At 37.0% G+C, this 16,352-nt stretch overlaps 1 protein-coding gene across 7 annotated transcripts in view; it reads left to right on the forward strand.

Moving 5' to 3' along the window:
- Positions 1-13,848, forward strand: part of WAPL (WAPL cohesin release factor) — a 144,591-nt gene extending 130,743 nt beyond the window's left edge. For all 7 annotated transcript variants that reach the window (XM_065067746.1, XM_065067744.1, XM_021297294.2 and 4 more), the window contains 10 exons: positions 1,565-1,676; positions 2,658-2,755; positions 4,346-4,422; positions 5,649-5,824; positions 6,142-6,257; positions 6,969-7,130; positions 8,432-8,639; positions 9,821-9,909; positions 10,959-11,054; positions 11,428-13,848. In XM_065067746.1, the coding sequence (XP_064923818.1) occupies positions 1,565-1,676; positions 2,658-2,755; positions 4,346-4,422; positions 5,649-5,824; positions 6,142-6,257; positions 6,969-7,130; positions 8,432-8,639; positions 9,821-9,909; positions 10,959-11,054; positions 11,428-11,493 (1,200 nt within the window). In that variant the 3' untranslated portion in view covers positions 11,494-13,848. The remainder of the gene's footprint in view (positions 1-1,564; positions 1,677-2,657; positions 2,756-4,345; positions 4,423-5,648; positions 5,825-6,141; positions 6,258-6,968; positions 7,131-8,431; positions 8,640-9,820; positions 9,910-10,958; positions 11,055-11,427) is intronic.
- The last annotated feature ends 2,504 nt before the right edge of the window (positions 13,849-16,352 follow it).

Here is a 16,352-nt window from a genome sequence, read left to right on the forward strand (position 1 = left end):
TTTTTAAAAGTGTGAGGTTTTGGATCTTGTATCTCCCAGTGGTAAGCTGAGAACACTCTGTAACCAAGTGTGCTTGGTTTCCCTCCTGGGGGGGCTGCTTGAGTGGCTCTTGGCAATTAGCAGATTCCCGGGTGGTGAAGCAGTTGCAGGAGTAATTGCAGCTTTGTCTCCATTTCCTCACGGATGGGCAATTGAGATGCTGCCGACTCGGGGAGGATGGGGCTATTGTAGATTTGCTGCTGTTGTGTTCTGTTGTGTCCACCCCCCAACACTTTTATGACTCAAGGACCCTTCCATTTCCACTGGAGAAATACTGTTTGAACTCTGTGCTTATCAGCGGCAGTGTCCTGCATAGCTTGCTTCTGAAAACCAGAAGTAACTAGGTTTGGGTGGTTACTCTTTATGAAGACTAGTCTTCAGCTTTATTTTCCTCCTTGGAAGCCAATATATCGAAAACAAGGAAAGCAACCGAAGATGTTGGGGTGCCTCAGACAATTTATAATTTGGTTTTCCAAGACAAAGGGGTGTTCCCTCCATCTTGGGGAGTTCTGATGTTCTCAGGAGGTGCTGAGGTTTGAACTGGTGTCCCGGATCGTGCTGCACAGCGCGGAATCAGTACAGCCCTCCTTGAAGCATCATAGATCAAATGTGTCAGGGGGGAACACAACTCCAGAGTGGTTAAGCTCAGTTTGCTTTAATGAGATCTTATGGCTTTTTCTCAGACTTTTCATTGTTGTATTTATGTACCATATATGAAATTGTTAAGCTTATAAGTAGGTGGTATTTGCCTGTGCATTTTCCAGATGTTACGGAAGTCTATACCAGTCACTTTTGTGAAGGTGTAAATTTATATGTATATATGTTTTATTATCAACACTTGACTTTTATGAGAAGCCTTCGGAAAAAACAAGTTGTAGTCATGAGTTAATAAATGACGTTAGTTTGGTTAAAAACATTGCAGGGGATTAACTAAGATAATCACCTAAAATCTTGTCAACTTCCATTTGCAGGGAGTAAATTTATCTTTGCTGTTGTTGAATTTTGATATGATTTCCTTGTTAAAAGACAAAAGTAAATATAATGAGATTTTTATACAGTGTTTTAGTTTAATTTCTATCTTCAAAGAGTTTAAAACCACAAAACACCTACAGTAAAATCAAATGTATTCTACAAGCAGCAGAACAAATGTTTTTGGGGAGACAGAGCAGCAGTGTTCGCTGTGGCTTTTCTTGGGTTTTCTCCTGCCTGGCTCATTTGTCCATTTCCTTCCTCCACTTGTCTCTTTTGATAACAAGAGAAACAGGTGAAAGGAGCTGCTTGGGGTTTCTAGGCTATTAATAAAATCAAGAATAAGTTGAAAATGCAAAGTACCTCTTTACGGTACTGACTCATTTTTTAAGACACGCATATTTTTCAGTCCGTTCTTGCTCCCTCTGGTGGTTCTTCTACTTAGAGCCTGTACCTTTGTGTTTATACTTTTATATGACGTGTATTTGTGTGATTTGATAGATCGGATACAGCTGCATATAATGATTTCACTAATTCTGGAATCTAACTCTTTCAGACCGGGCATTTGGCAATGGAGACGTTACTGTCTCTCACCTCCAAACGAGCTGGAGACTGGTTTAAAGAAGAATTGCGACTTCTAGGTGGTCTTGATCATATTGTAGATAAAGGTATATTGGAGATGCTGCTTTGACAGTGTGAAAAATCAGTGAATCTTACTGAGATGTTGGCTTTTCTTAATTTTCATTTCTGTAGTTAAAAATAGAAACGTGTTTTTCTCAGCAATGTTAAAAATAAAGTACATAAATATCAAGTCACTGGAAAATATTGGTGACTTTAATTGTTGCATGCGGGTTTGAAAGTAGTTTTAAGGTTAAACAGAATGTGTATAATGTTGCATATAATGTGTGAGATCAAAAATGGCTTACGCTTAGGCAGAACAGATTATTATGTTACGTATCCCTGTACAGCACACAAATACAGCAGCCTTATTCTAGAAGAAAATCTCCTTTGCGGTCTTCTAGAATTATATTCAGGCCTGATATTTTAACTAAATATCCCAGAGGAAGTCAGCACTTCAGGCAGAAATGGTTTGTTTCCAAGATACATCTTGGTTAGGTTTTTTTGGATCAGCATTTCTCAGATAGCAAATGGGACATTTCTAAAGTGAATTCTTGAGCTGAATAAAGCTTGGTCTTCACTAAGCAGAGGGGTGGACAAAGGAAGGATTGAAGAGATGAAAACATTCAACTTGGACACTATATCAGACTTATAAAGTGTGGGGAGAATGTGTGCTGTATGTTTTTTTTTCTTTTCTACAAAACAGTGCATTACAGTTAGGGAACACAGCCGTGCTGTGCTATCTCTTCATTGTCAGTAGAAAATCAAATATACAGATAGGCAATTTGTGGCAACAATCACAAACTTGTAAAGCCAAAACTGTAAGGGGTTTTTTTTTGTTTTTTTTTTAGTTTCCTTGGAGAAGTGAAAATCTTTGAATGCTGATCATGTCTTGGTGATTTTTTCCTAGTATTAGAGTTTTATGAAGCGTAAAGCAAGGTTGATAGCAACTCTCTGAGTAGTTTGTTTGTACTCTTGGCTTTTAAAGACTTCTTACTGATAGCAGAAAACACCTTATTTTTGTTGTTTAGTTAAAGAATGTGTGGATCACCTAAGCAGCGATGAAGATGAAGAGAAATTGGTTGCTTCATTATGGGGTGCAGAAAGATGTTTACGGGTCTTAGAAAGTGTGAGTATGAGCAGTTGCATTGCTTTTCTGAAAACCGCTTTTTTGTCAACCAGACTTTTTCATTGTTACATTCTTTCAATATACACTTACATAATAACACTATAATGTTGTTTATTTTTTATGGAAGAGACTAACTTTCTGATCTTTATTGGTGTTTGTGGAATGTTTGAAAATTTCTTTTGCTGTTCTGTATGCATGTAAAATGTTGCAAGTTTATTTTTGGTAAGAATAACTGAGTGTAACATAATGCTTTTTCTTAAGTTCCTACAACAAGGTGCTGTTTATGGGTGTTGTTTTTGGGTGCATGAGTTTGACTCTCTATTGTGTGTCTAGTAACAACAGATCATTTGAGAAGCAGTGTTTTCTTAGAAGCAATAAATCGATGTATATTTTACAAATTGACACTTTCAAACAATCGGTTGGCTAAGTGCTGAAAGAAAAAACTGCCCTGAAAATCAAACTAGTCTTGTAATCAGTTGAGCATGTATGGTAGATAATTTTTGATAAGAACGTTGAACACAGTGCCTTTGTAGAGATTAACGGACAGAAATTGTGAGCATATGCTTCTCTACAATGCCTTATCTTCCCAAGTTTCATATTTGCTACTGGTGTCGCTATCTTTGTGTTGTGACACAGTAAGCAAGCAGAAGTATGTTGTGGGCACCAGGAAGGTTCAGGTTCAGAGTACAGGCCAGTGTATCTCAATGAACACTTTAAACCCAAGTTAGAGGGTAGATAGCTACAACGGTGACTTGTTTTCTGCACTAAAATAGAAGGACAGACTCAAAGATAGCAGAAAAGTAAGCTAAAACCTGAGAAAGATGAACACTTGCTGAAGTCCTAATTCAGGGGTGCCTGTGTAAAAATTAATGGCACTTAGCTCTTCACCTCCCTTTTGAACAGCGAGAGAAGAAATTTCAGATCCAATTTCTGCTTTTATATTTGACAGATAGAATTTCCAAGCAACAGTAGAAGAGCCTTGTTTAGTGGTAGAATATTCAAATTTGAACTTAAGGGTGGTTTGTGATGCAGTAAGACCCTTAGGAGCTTGGGAGAGATGACAAAAATCAACACACCAAATAATGCAAGTATAGAGAATAACTTACTGTTTCTGAAAATGGATTCTGAATTTCAGTCAAGGTAATCAAGGGAAAACTTAATTTTTATGGTTGGAAGTATAATAAGCTCTCAGAAGTGGAGGTGATGTCAAGTCCTAAAAATAACATTTTATATATATAATTGTATTCTGTGTTTTATATTTATGTATATTTACATGCAGATATACACTTACACACTTTAGGATACTGTAGTTCCAGGATATAGATTCAGTGTTCTGTTCTGGCAGAATATTCTGCCACACAGTTTCTGCACTTACTGTATCAGGGAACATGCATTTATCTCCAGTGCCACAATTTTATGTGACTAATGACAAGGTGAAAACTCCAAGGAGATATTGGACAACAAGTGAACGTTTACACTGGATAATAACCAAGAAATGTGCAACTGAATCAAGTGGGGTGGTGGTGGAAGGGAATGGTTCTCTTTCAAGGAAAAATTACTGTTTTTAATATTACTTTCTCCTCTTTCTAGGTAACTGTGCATAATCCAGAAAATCAGAGCTATCTGATAGCATACAAAGACTCACAACTCATAGTCTCCTCAGCTAAGTAAGTTATAACAAAAAGACATTTTTGCAGAGCACTGCACGTTATAGGGGGGAAAATATTATACCAGAAGATTCTATGGGGAACAAAACCCCACAATTTCCACTGTTGCTTTTCATGAAGTAATGCTAAAGTTCATTTAGGTGAGGGTATTGGTAACTACCTGAGTGCTAACAAAATGTAGTCACGCTGTTGTTGGTTCTGGAGAAGCCGCAAACTGTGAATTCATCTCCTTCTGTACCAAGTTAATATGAACACAGAAGAGGGCAACTGGGAAGCTACATTTATTTATTGTGTTTTCATTATGCTTAAGTGTTTACTGAAATGGAGCATAACAGAATTGACAGTATAACTAAGAATTAAAATAGTGAAATTCTATTCTTAGCTGCTCTCCCTGGCAAAGACGCTGTACAAACATCTCTAACCCATTTATCAATCTAGGTGAGGTCTCAGTTGACTGGCAGAGATTGTATCCTTCTTCTACTGCTCATCATAAGAGAACAAATTAAGCTGAAAATTTGACTTTGCAGATCTCATTGGAGGCATAATTTCATGGTTGTGGTTTAGATATTTTGAGTATTTATTTAAATTAAAAAAATAAGTAAAGAACAACCCAAACATAAAACCCTCACAGTTCCCTGTGCTATTTAGACCAATAGATGTTTTTGACGTTTTTAGTTGTGTTTGTAATTGAAATCAGTGGTGTCAGTTTAACATCAAACTAATGTCATGCAGTAGAATCTTGCCTGTGGTCCAGTACTGTTATGAAATGAAGATTTTACTGCTCGCACGTCATATGTCATCTATTTCTTACAGACTGGAAATAACTCTGAAGACAGAAAAGAGAACGTTTAGATAGCACTGTTAGAATAATATTGTATTGATGGTCAGAGGAACAAGAGGCTGGGTTTGTAGGGAGAGGAGATATCTTTTGTAAGACTATGTGATGAAGTCGGAAAGAAAAATTAACTTTCACTCTTGAAATCTCAGACTGATAAATCTCTAAGCCAAAAAGCTTTCCTGTTTTTTGTTTTCACGATTTGAGTTCAACTCATAAAAGATTTTATGGATTATAAATTTATTATCTCTCCCTACAGTCTGGGCATCTGTGCATCAGAAAAATTCTGCATAAGCTCTGTATTTGAGGTTTTTTCCTGGTACAATGGCTATAAAGGTGGAAAGTCGTGTATGTTGTGGAGGTAATTTTGTTCTGCATCTTCTCCCTGTAGAGCACTGCAGCATTGTGAGGAGTTAATCCAGCGATATAATCGTGCTGAAGACAGTATCTGTTTACCAGACAATAAGCCTCTGCCTCACCAGAATGTAACTAACCACGTGGGTAAAGCCGTGGAAGACTGCATGAGGGCCATCATTGGGGTCTTGCTCAACCTGACAAATGATAATGGTAAAACAAACCGGAAAATTTTGCATATTCTGTGTTAAAGCACCAGATAAAACATCTATGTAAACCCTTTCCTCACCCTGATGACATTTTTTCTATGTAGAATGCAGTAGTTATGTATGGTAGATGCCTGCTTTTCAGTAATCAGTAATTTGTCTTTGCAAATTGGATGAGCAATTGCAGGTATTAAGTGTTAAGACGCATGCTTTGGCTAAGAGAGTCCCATTTGTCTTTAGGGCTAAAAGGTTTTTATCAATCTGCTTACGATTATAAAAATGAGTATTTTCAAAATTGAGCCTTAAAACTCTTTTTGTTCACAGAATGGGGTAGTACAAAAACAGGTGAACAGGAAGGTCTGATAGGCACAGCTATGAATTGTGTGCTGCAGGTTCCAAAGTTCCTACCTCAAGAACAGAGATTTGATATTCGGGTGCTGGTAAGCTGTTGTATTTTTTACGTTAACATAAAACAATTTGTCCCCTTCTTGTGCCTTTTATTACTCTGGCTCCAAATTAGGGAGCAGCATCTACAGTTTTCATTGACCATATATATATATTTATATATATACACACTTAGTTGAGGTGTTTAAAGAAGGTTTCTGTAAGGATTGTGTGGTTTTGAGCTCTAACCATTTTCCCCTGTGTTTTGTGGGAAAAACTACAGCACTACATAAACAAAGAGATGTAGCGAAGTCTCTGAATTATCTAATTTTCAGATCTCTTTTCAACTTTAGAAATACAGTGGATGTTATTGTTTGAGATAAAGGCTTTGTCAAATGTATCTCTGCTTATGTAGAATGGGTCTGCGTGGCCTAAATAGCAACTGTGCAATGATGTATGTGAAGGCACTTTTATGGAAAGGAAGGCTGGACACTTGAATCCCCAATCTATAAATGAAATCTCATCTTTAAAAATGTCCAGAATTGGAAAAACAGAGATTCCTGCATGCAAGTTCCAGTATACAGGGATCTCAGCTTTGCCTCATATGTCTTGAGATCCTGATCCCTCTGTTTTATAAAGGTGTGTTACTAAGTTATGTATCCTCAGAAATATGACACACAAAGAAGACATTTATCTAGATAATGTTCTTTGCTAAATTACCCTTTTTTTCATGTGTGTAATCTTTTCTGACTCTCCAATTCTTGCAGGGATTGGGTCTGTTGATCAATCTAGTAGAATACAGTGCTCGGAACAGGCACTGTCTTGTCAATATGGAAACATCCTGTTCTTTTGACTCATTCTGTACGGGAGAAGGAGATGAGAGCCTAAAGATAACTGGACAGATTGATGCTGTTCAGGCTTTAGTGCAGGTAAGAAATGCGTTTTTCCTGTAGTGGTCACCATTCCTCATTATCAGACTGTCAAGGGGGAAGGGAGAACTAAGCAATGAAGATTTGTGAGAATTTTTCTCTGTTTAGCATTTTGAGTAGTACAGCACAGCGAGGGAAGAGGGGTGCTGCTCACAATTTTGACTTTTTCAGTGCTGTCCGTTACAGAAATAGCTTTCCTGGTAAAAGACAGTGGTGCCATTATTACAGACATCCAAAGGCTGCTCTAATGCTCCGTAAAGCTTTCTTGTTCCTATATGGTTTATTTCTAGTTTTCTTGTTCCTAAATGTCTGTCTTCTAGTTGTGTTATAAACCAACTGTAAAAATTCTAAGCTATTCTTGTCTTACATACTTCACTTCCATAGATTGTTTTTTTTTTAAGTACAACCTTTTTGGGAGTATGAAACTGAAAAAAAAAAAAAAAAATAAAAAGTATCATGCTTTAAAAGGGCAATAAAATATGGATGTAATGATTCTGGATGTGAAACAGCATTCTTAAATGCTGTGTTGTCTAACTTGTTCAAAAAAATCCACCAATAATTTTGGTGAATGGCTTCCACCTTGCAAACTGAAATGAAAAAAAAAAAAAAGGAAATTAAATAACAGCCTTTTTTATTTCAATTCAGATAATTTTATGGACTTTTTTAGCAGTTCTTTTATTTAACTATGTGAAATAACTGACTAGCAGCAGACAAAAATAAAAAAATAATAATAAATAACGTATGCAGCTCAGCAAAGCAGTATCTAAAACTGGTAGTTGTATGGTTTGAGGAATAATTCACAAGATATAAGTGCACAATATGAGATTGCAGATTCAGTCACATCCTTGATAAGTCATTTTAAATTACTCTTTCAAATTTTTGCTTTTTACATATCAAGGGAAAAGCAGAGAGACCCAAGAGGGAATAGCTAGCATGAAAAGAAAATCAGAATTGGTAGAGGACAAAATGGGACAGGAACATGGCGAATTTCAGTCTTCAGGCTGTGTCTCAAAGAAAACGATTAAACATTTAGGATGCCCAAGAGGAGCCTGCAACTGGTGCCGCACTGGGGAGGGACTGGGAGGGAGGGAGGGAGGGAGGCCTCTGCTGTAGAGTGCAGCAGTACTGGTGGGATAAACTATATTTTCCCTTGAAGAAGAAAAGTCTATTGAGAAGAAAAGTATTGAAGACTAACTGTATTAAGGGGTGAATTGTGAAGGGGAAATAAACTTTTGATTATTAATTCATTGTGTTTAAGGTTTAATTTATAATAGAAATTCTCCTGAAACTTTCCCCATTAGCTATTTCTTGAGCGTGAGCGAGCGGCACAGCTGGCCGAGAGCCAGACAGATGAACTGATTAAAGAAGCTCCTACTGCTCAGCACGACAAGAGCGGGGAATGGCAAGAGACAAGTGGGGAGATACAGTGGGTCTCCACAGAAAAGTCAGATAGCACTGAAGAGAAAGATAAGAAGGAAGAAGACGATGAAGAACTTGATCTTAATAAAGGTACGTTGTCTGGTTGCCATGAGCTCAGAAAAGGCAAAGAACTCTGCAATTGCATAAATTCCCACCTTGTCCTCTACTTCCCATCCACATGCAGTCTCTTGGGCTGGGATTTCCTCAGTCCATCCCCCAGGTGAAACCATTACAGATCATAAGTAGTAGCAGTTCAGAGCTGCAGCATGAGAAGTGGAAGAAGTTATGCTACTTTTTATTTTCTCAATAGTACCTTCTATCAGTTGCTTAAAAAACAAAAAACACAGCTTTTTAGGGACACTGTGTAGGAACTATTCTGGAAGGGATGGCTTGTAGGCCTTCTATCTCATTCTTTTGAAACATTCCTTGAAAGTTACCTGCCTTAATTTTGTTTTCCAAGATATCATGATCTGTTCTTGTTTCATGCTACTTTTAAGATGTGTTGTTTTTTTTTTTTTTTTTCCTCCCATCCCTATTGGTGTGTGTGCTACTTCTGTCCCCATCTTCTTTGTGTCTGAGTTCTTGTCATTTCATCAGTGGTACCCCAGGTACCTGTGTAATGCCTTGATGTGCTGCATCTTCGGTAGTTTCTTCCAGGAATTTGAGTATCTCTAAGCCGAGTTATGTAGTTTGTCTCTGGAAAATGTATGAGGTCTAAAACATCAGTTCTTAACTAATCTTCTACTAGTAGGTGCAGTGTATGACTTCTAATAGTAGGTGAAGTATATGACTTTTTCCAGCCTGGCTTTATTTCCTTCATCCTCTTTATAGCTCCATCAACTGGTGTCTGCAGCTATTTGTGGTTTGCCCAAAATACTGCATCATTAGCAAAAAGTCCTGTATCTGTTATCCTTAGTAGGACAGACTTCGTTCGATGGAAGTCTTACTGGCTTGTAGTATCACGTGAGACATTTAAATTTGTATTTTGGTGTGTTAAGTGTACAGTTTGCACATTAAAATGGCCATTAATAAAATACTACACAATGTAATGAGTTGAAAGCAAAGGAACAGTTTTTCTGTTCAAGAATGTGCTGCTGAGTTAATAAGTACAGAGTTTGTCTGATTGTTGTCTCTGAAGTCTCAGTCCAAAACTCATTTTGTTTCAGGGGGGAAAAAAGAATTCTGAAAAACAATAATGAAAGATTGTGTTTGAAGCAGTAAAAGATAGGAGCTGTTTAGTGAACACAACACACTCGGTTGTCTCTTTGCAGCTCTTCAGCACGCTGGGAAGCACATGGAGGACTGCATCGTGGCCTCCTACACCGCCCTGCTCCTGGGCTGTCTCTGCCAAGAGAGTCCGGTAAGGGAATAAGTCAATAACTTGCTCTTAAGTCCAATACAGTTTTTAGTGAAGTAATAGTTTGTAGTAGTGAAATAGGTTTATTAAAATAGGATTTGAGGTGAGCTAGTTCATTGCTGAAGCTACACTGATTATATAGTTCTGTGAAAAGTTGCCAGAGATATTCCACCCAAAATAAATTTTCTGAACATTGGTATGTTCATCAAAAACAGTTGGAACTGAATATTTAACCTCTTCCATGACTCTCCCCTTCACTGTTGGTCTTATCCAACAAATGAATTTACTTTGGAAAGGGAAAGGAAAATTAGCTCACCTTTTAATTATAAAAGCTTGCTTTATTTTTCAGTAATTTGAATAAGCAAATTAACATCGGACTTGTTTGTTTTTTCTCAGTCTGCTTTATTTTTTCCTCCATTGAAATCACATGAAACTGTGTATGCCTATAGTAGTTGAAGATGACTGCCTCAGACTGGAAATACATAATACAAAGCTGAATTTAAGACGTAAAAATATGGAACTGTAATGCCTGAGAACTTCATAAACTCTCCTGTCAAATATATGCTCAAATGAAATGAGGTTGAAACCTGCCTACAGGCTTGTCTAAATTTACCATGGTGGCAGAAATAGTCTTTACCATGCTGTTCTGTACCTCTTGACGGATTAGTTTCCGTACAGTTTCCGTGTTTGAAGTGATAGTGATGGTGAATTCAATACTTCTCAACCCTTCATAATTATAGAGGGAGATTCCATGTCAGGAAAGTAAATCTTCTTGGGTTTTTAGTTCTTGATAATCTTGTAGTTCCACGGGGGTCTGATGGTGGCAATGATCTTTAATTGGGGGGAGGGGGGGGGTGGAATGGAATTGTTGTTTCCTAGAACAAAAACATGTGAGTACTGCTTAAGAGGGACTTCAGTCATAGAGATGACAGCAAAAACCGTCTTAATAATGCTTTGAATCTACATGTCTTATTGCATCTCACATGCAGAGTAATATAGTTCTGTGTCAGAAAAATATTTCCCAAATTAAAAGAGATCGTTCTGTTTCCTAGATAAATGTGACTACTGTGAGGGAGTACTTACCTGAAGGGGACTTCTCGATAATGACTGAAATGCTCAAAAAATTTCTCAGTTTTATGAATCTTACTGTAAGTAATATATATTTTAAATTCATGTATCTAGATATTTTTGTAAATGTGTTTTCTGTTAATAGTCTTTACATTTGTAGAAGCATATAACATTTTTCTGTTTCTTTAGAGGAGCACAGGGTGACTTTGTTTTTAAATACTGAAAGCTCATTCGTCTGTCATTATTTTGGTAGTAAATGGAATAAAGCTACTTTCATTCCATTTGATTGTGACTGGTCAGGAAAATATTTTGAATCTTCTGCCTGAACCTAATTGCTTGTACTGATACATCATTCTAAATACTAGAATTCCGAAATGAGAGTAGCTCTTAAATATTTTAAAGACGTCTTAAAAGTGCTTTTTTGTTACTTCTGTTTTCTGTTACATTTTGCAGTGTGCTGTTGGAACAACAGGCCAGAAATCTATCTCTAGGGTGATTGAGTACTTGGAACACTGCTAGATCCTGAACTTCGCTGCTGGAGCAACCCTTAGACAAAAGAAGTAGTCATGAAAGAAGTCCTTGAACGATATACCAAGAGCATTCGTCTGTGTCATTCATGTTCGGATTTTTAAGGCTACCTGGTCTCTTAACCATGCGTTCAGCATTTTCCAAAAGACAGTTACTACATCAATCTGCAACTATCAAAAATGAGGGGAAAAAGGTTCTGAGGAAAGTAAATAAAGACACCATGCTGTTTATGATGCAGTGCAGTATTTAAATATTTTTTGGCAGGGTTTACCCTCCCTATCTTTTTTCTTGCTTTGTTCGTGACAAGTTTCAAGGGGAAGAACTTGCTGCTGATAGTGCAACTGCTGTTTACTGTTGAGCCACTGTTTCGTGCCAGCCAGGTGCAAAGGCAGCTTAGCTACTGAGGTATCAAACAAATGTGCTAATAAAGAAGTTCTGGACAGCAGCACCGCTCCTATTTGAGTTTAATTTGCTCTTGCTTTTTTATTACTAGATTATTCCAAAATCATAAAATATAAATTTTTAAATACTTTTGTGATTTTAACTACTGTCTATATTTAAAATTTGTTGGAATCCAAAGAGGCGAGGATTGGATAGTTTATTTTTTATACTGTTTTGATTGAAATTAGGTTGTTGAACTATTTCTCAGTTCTAAAACTATCATGGCCCATGTACTGTAAACTGATAGACCATAACACTTTGTAGTTCCTAGAAGCATGCAAACCCATAAACACACAAAGCCATTTGAGGGTATGTTATTCACAAAAGAAATAGTAACTGTAAAAAGTTGTGCCCTGTTTAAATGAAAAAGTATATATATATATATATTCAATCCCAGGGTAGTTTACACTTCTCATAAGCAAAGTCTTTGAAATGCTGTTTTAATTTGTTTCAAGGAAGCACTCAAGATGTATTTTATAATGCTCAATACAAAGAATCTGGATGTTTTAGGGGGAAGAATTTTAAAGCAGCTAAAACATCAATAGGGATTAATGGTTCCAGCTGACATAATCTTTCTATTTCATTCTTCTGTAGTATGACAAAGTTTAAATGCATACAACACAAAGCCTTAAATTGCTGATATAGCTAAGATTTTGTTCAGTCTGAGGTCTAGTTCACAGCAAAGCATTGTGTTTGAAGACTTAAGTGGAACAAAGAATCCCAGAAAGTACATAATTTTTTTTAGCATTTTTTTCTTGCACTCGTTATTCAGACCAACAGAATTGGTAATTATTTTTATTAAGGTGGTCTTGAATATTTGCAGACTGTTCTGAGATCTGCTTCATCAACAATTTTAAATACCTGTATAGGTAGTTACATCATGTTATTCCATTGAATTTGTAAAACTTGAAGCCATAAAAATATTAGTTCTATGTATAATGAGGGGGAAATAACAGGAAATCTAACCTGCTTTTAGATCTTGTGTTATCTCCATGTATAAAGTTAAGAACTCGTGCTTTTGTATCAGTGCCAGCTGTAAATTTTATACATACAGTGGCTGCCTTCTATGTCTTCCTATTTTTGATAATGCAGATTGTTGGGAATTCTGTAAGGAAGTAACTGATTAGCGGCAAAAATCCTATGTTGGTCATACTTTTTTGCGTTTTCTCTCATCACTTTCTAAAACTTAGTGTATCAGTGTAACTTAGAAACGTTTTTGAGGTTATATTCCCCTTTGTTTAAAAAAATCTCAATACTGAGGGAGGGAAAGGAGCTGTCTGTAAATGATCTACATCAGGAGGAAATTATTGAAGAGTTTGCCCATTGAGTTTTCTGATTTAGGAGGTTTTTACTTACGGGATTTCAATTGGATTGTATAGTTTTCTGTGGAGAGATGGCGAGAGAAAATAAAACACCAATGTGGTGAGGGGGGAAAGCAGGGACAACTACCTTTCTTTGTTACACTGGTAATTGTTTGAGAATTGATTTACCTCAGTGTTTAACAGGTTTTTTTAAATGTAACTAATTGTCAAGCACTGACAAATGCAGATTTTTTTTTTTTGAGGGTGCGGGGAGAAATCACCCTGTGAACTGCAGTGCATTTTTGTGTATTAGACCCTCAAATAACTCTGCATTAAAGGGTACTTGAGGCCAACTTGCAAATTAAAGTTTTAAAGTAACTTTTTTCCATTGTAAATATTTGTGTAAATACTCTCAATTGGAAATTAGAACAGTAGAGTACTTTTCTGAATCCAATCCTATTTTTATTTTATACAGTATTTCTCAGCTGTGATCTTTGGAGCAAAAGCCAACGGCAGGAAAAATAGTTTGTACCAGTTTCATGAAGTATGTCTTTGGGTTTTTGTAAATAATTTTAACTCAAATAAAATTGCTACTTTCAATACATATCTTGTCTTTTAACATGTAATAAAACACTCCTCTGAGTGATTGCTGAAAGAAGGCAGTGTCAGGTAAATTGTTAAAAGGAAGCTAAAAAAAAAAAAAAAAAAAAGAAAAGAAAAGAAAAAGAAAAAACATCCTTGAGGAGCATCCTGATGGTAGAGCTCTGTTTTTCACTGGTGTGTTGGGACAACAAAATTCAGTGCCTGGACCTCAGGCTGTGGTGGATCAAACCAGCTAAGTCTTGAGATCTTCTGGAGATGCTGTACTGCATTTCTTGATGCATTTTGGAGTGCAAGTTGCTATTCAGTTGTTCAGCTGAAGGAGCATGGAACAGCTCTGAAGAGCTGTAGTTAGAATAACAAAAATATGCGAAGCCATAAGGGAAATGGGGCAGTTGTTGTTATGGTGATACTTTTCACATTGTGGGGGATGTTAATGGCTTCTTTCTTCAGTGAAAAATGAGAAAATTACCATGAACATAGCTCTGTTTTCTATTAATATGAATGATACTTTAATTTCAGGATTTTTTTTTTTCCCCATGGATTTTTTCTTAATTGATACAACTAGATGCAGGTACAATATGCAGTAATTCATGAGCAGTAAAGTGAGTTGAATGTGATGTATCATCTCTGTTGTCACTTTAACAAGCATCAGCATAATGTAACTTTATTTCCGTGCTCTAAAGGGATGTTACTGGAGTTTGAAATATGCAGCAGTATGTTATTAGTATGTGGCACTGTAGGAGGTAAATACAGCTTTATGTAGGCATATGTTTGAAAAAAAAAATATCCTAACATCAGTGGAAGTATTTCCTCTTGGTTATTTTGTCAGTAGGTATGTAATGGAAGCATTATGTGTGGATGCTTTGAGATGACATCAGCATTTTCAGATTAACAGGACAATTGTGAAGAGTTGGCAGTCACAGCCTTTCACATAGATTATGTCACTTTGGGACTGGTTTGTAATGCAGGATTTGCATAACAACAGTGATCTGGTGTGATGGGTACAGTACTGATTTATCAGAAGCTTAGCGCCAAAGCAGGCAGTAGTGCTGCAGGTGATTGCTCAGACTGCCCTAATGGAGCTGGTTTCGTGCTGTCAGCAAATGGAGTCGCTGAGTAGGAGGGTGGACAGTGATCACAGAGGCATCAAAGCCTCATCCTTCCCCTGAGCCTGACGGCTGCGCCACACACGCAGCTTGGGACAGTGCGCGTCTGCCAGGAAACTCAGTCACTGTTGCACAACCACTTCTTATTTTCATAATGTGGTACTTTCCTTTTTTAAATGGCAAGGAAAACAAAAATATGTATTTGAGTTCAAAAGATAAAGAAGACTTAAAGAGCTGCCGCTCTCTGTGTGTGAGGCCTGCCTTATAGGATGGCTTGTTAATTGGGTTCTTTAAGATAAATGAGGTTGGTATTTGCCTTGAATCCTGCCAGCCAAGTGTTTTCAAAACCAGGCCGATGTAACTGTTGCTGCTGCTGCTTCTCTGTAATATGTTAATTTGTCTTTGGGTAAAGGACACTACTATCCAGTAGTGACTGGAACAAAAGCCATACATACATATTCTTTTTTACCTGTCCTAAAGGTCTGCTATCTAAGGGACTGTAATTTATTAAGATGTTTGCAGCATCAGTAGGTGCAGATAGTCTTACTGTAAATAAAAGTGAAACCATTATAAATAATGCAACTGCTTGAAGTCCTTATCTGAAGGCAGATTGATTTACTAATGCCACAAGGATTTTTATTCCAACTGTGAAAACTGATCTTAATTTGCAGCTGTAGGTTAAGCCTCAGGTCACCATGCGGAGTATGGTATGTCTGTGTGGGACACAGGCTCTCCCTGGCCATGCAGAGGGTGTTGTCACGAGCCCTGGAAAGAGCAGCTCTCATCAGGAGGAAAGTGAACTACACTAGAGACTGCCTCAAATTGGAAGAAATACATATTCATACCTTCTGCCTCCTGTCTGCCAAATTGTATCTCTAAGTCTCCTAACCCCCAATTTTTGCTGCTACGCATCGAACGTCCATTTCATCAGTTCAGAGGAATAAAGGCCAAAGAATTTCTTCAGATGTGTGAAAAGCTAGGTTACCAAATACTGGAGTTGTTCAGACAGTAGTACCTATTTCCTTTTACACCCACTACACAGACTCAAAATTCTCATCTGTCTTAAGTGATCCAAAGTTCTTTAGAGGAAGGTTCATTGTTGGATAAATATTAATAGCAGAATAAACTTTTGCAAAGTAAAATTAGGTAATATTGAAAAAGACTGCTTTGGAGTAATGAATAACACGAGTTTTATTTTGATTGACTGTTTATTGTTAGAGTTCTTTAAGTTTCCTGTATTACAACAGAAGACTTAATTGTCTCTCTGCATTTAATTTTTTTAATTGGGGAGGACGACTGTTAACCTGAAATATAGAGTGGATTAAATTATTTTTGTTCTACCTGTAAAGCTGACCTTGTGTTTGTGTCATAGAACAACAGTTCAGTGTTGGTCGAGTGA

Source organism: Columba livia, chromosome 6 (genome assembly GCF_036013475.1).
Source record: "Columba livia isolate bColLiv1 breed racing homer chromosome 6, bColLiv1.pat.W.v2, whole genome shotgun sequence".
Classification (NCBI taxonomy): domain Eukaryota; kingdom Metazoa; phylum Chordata; class Aves; order Columbiformes; family Columbidae; genus Columba; species Columba livia.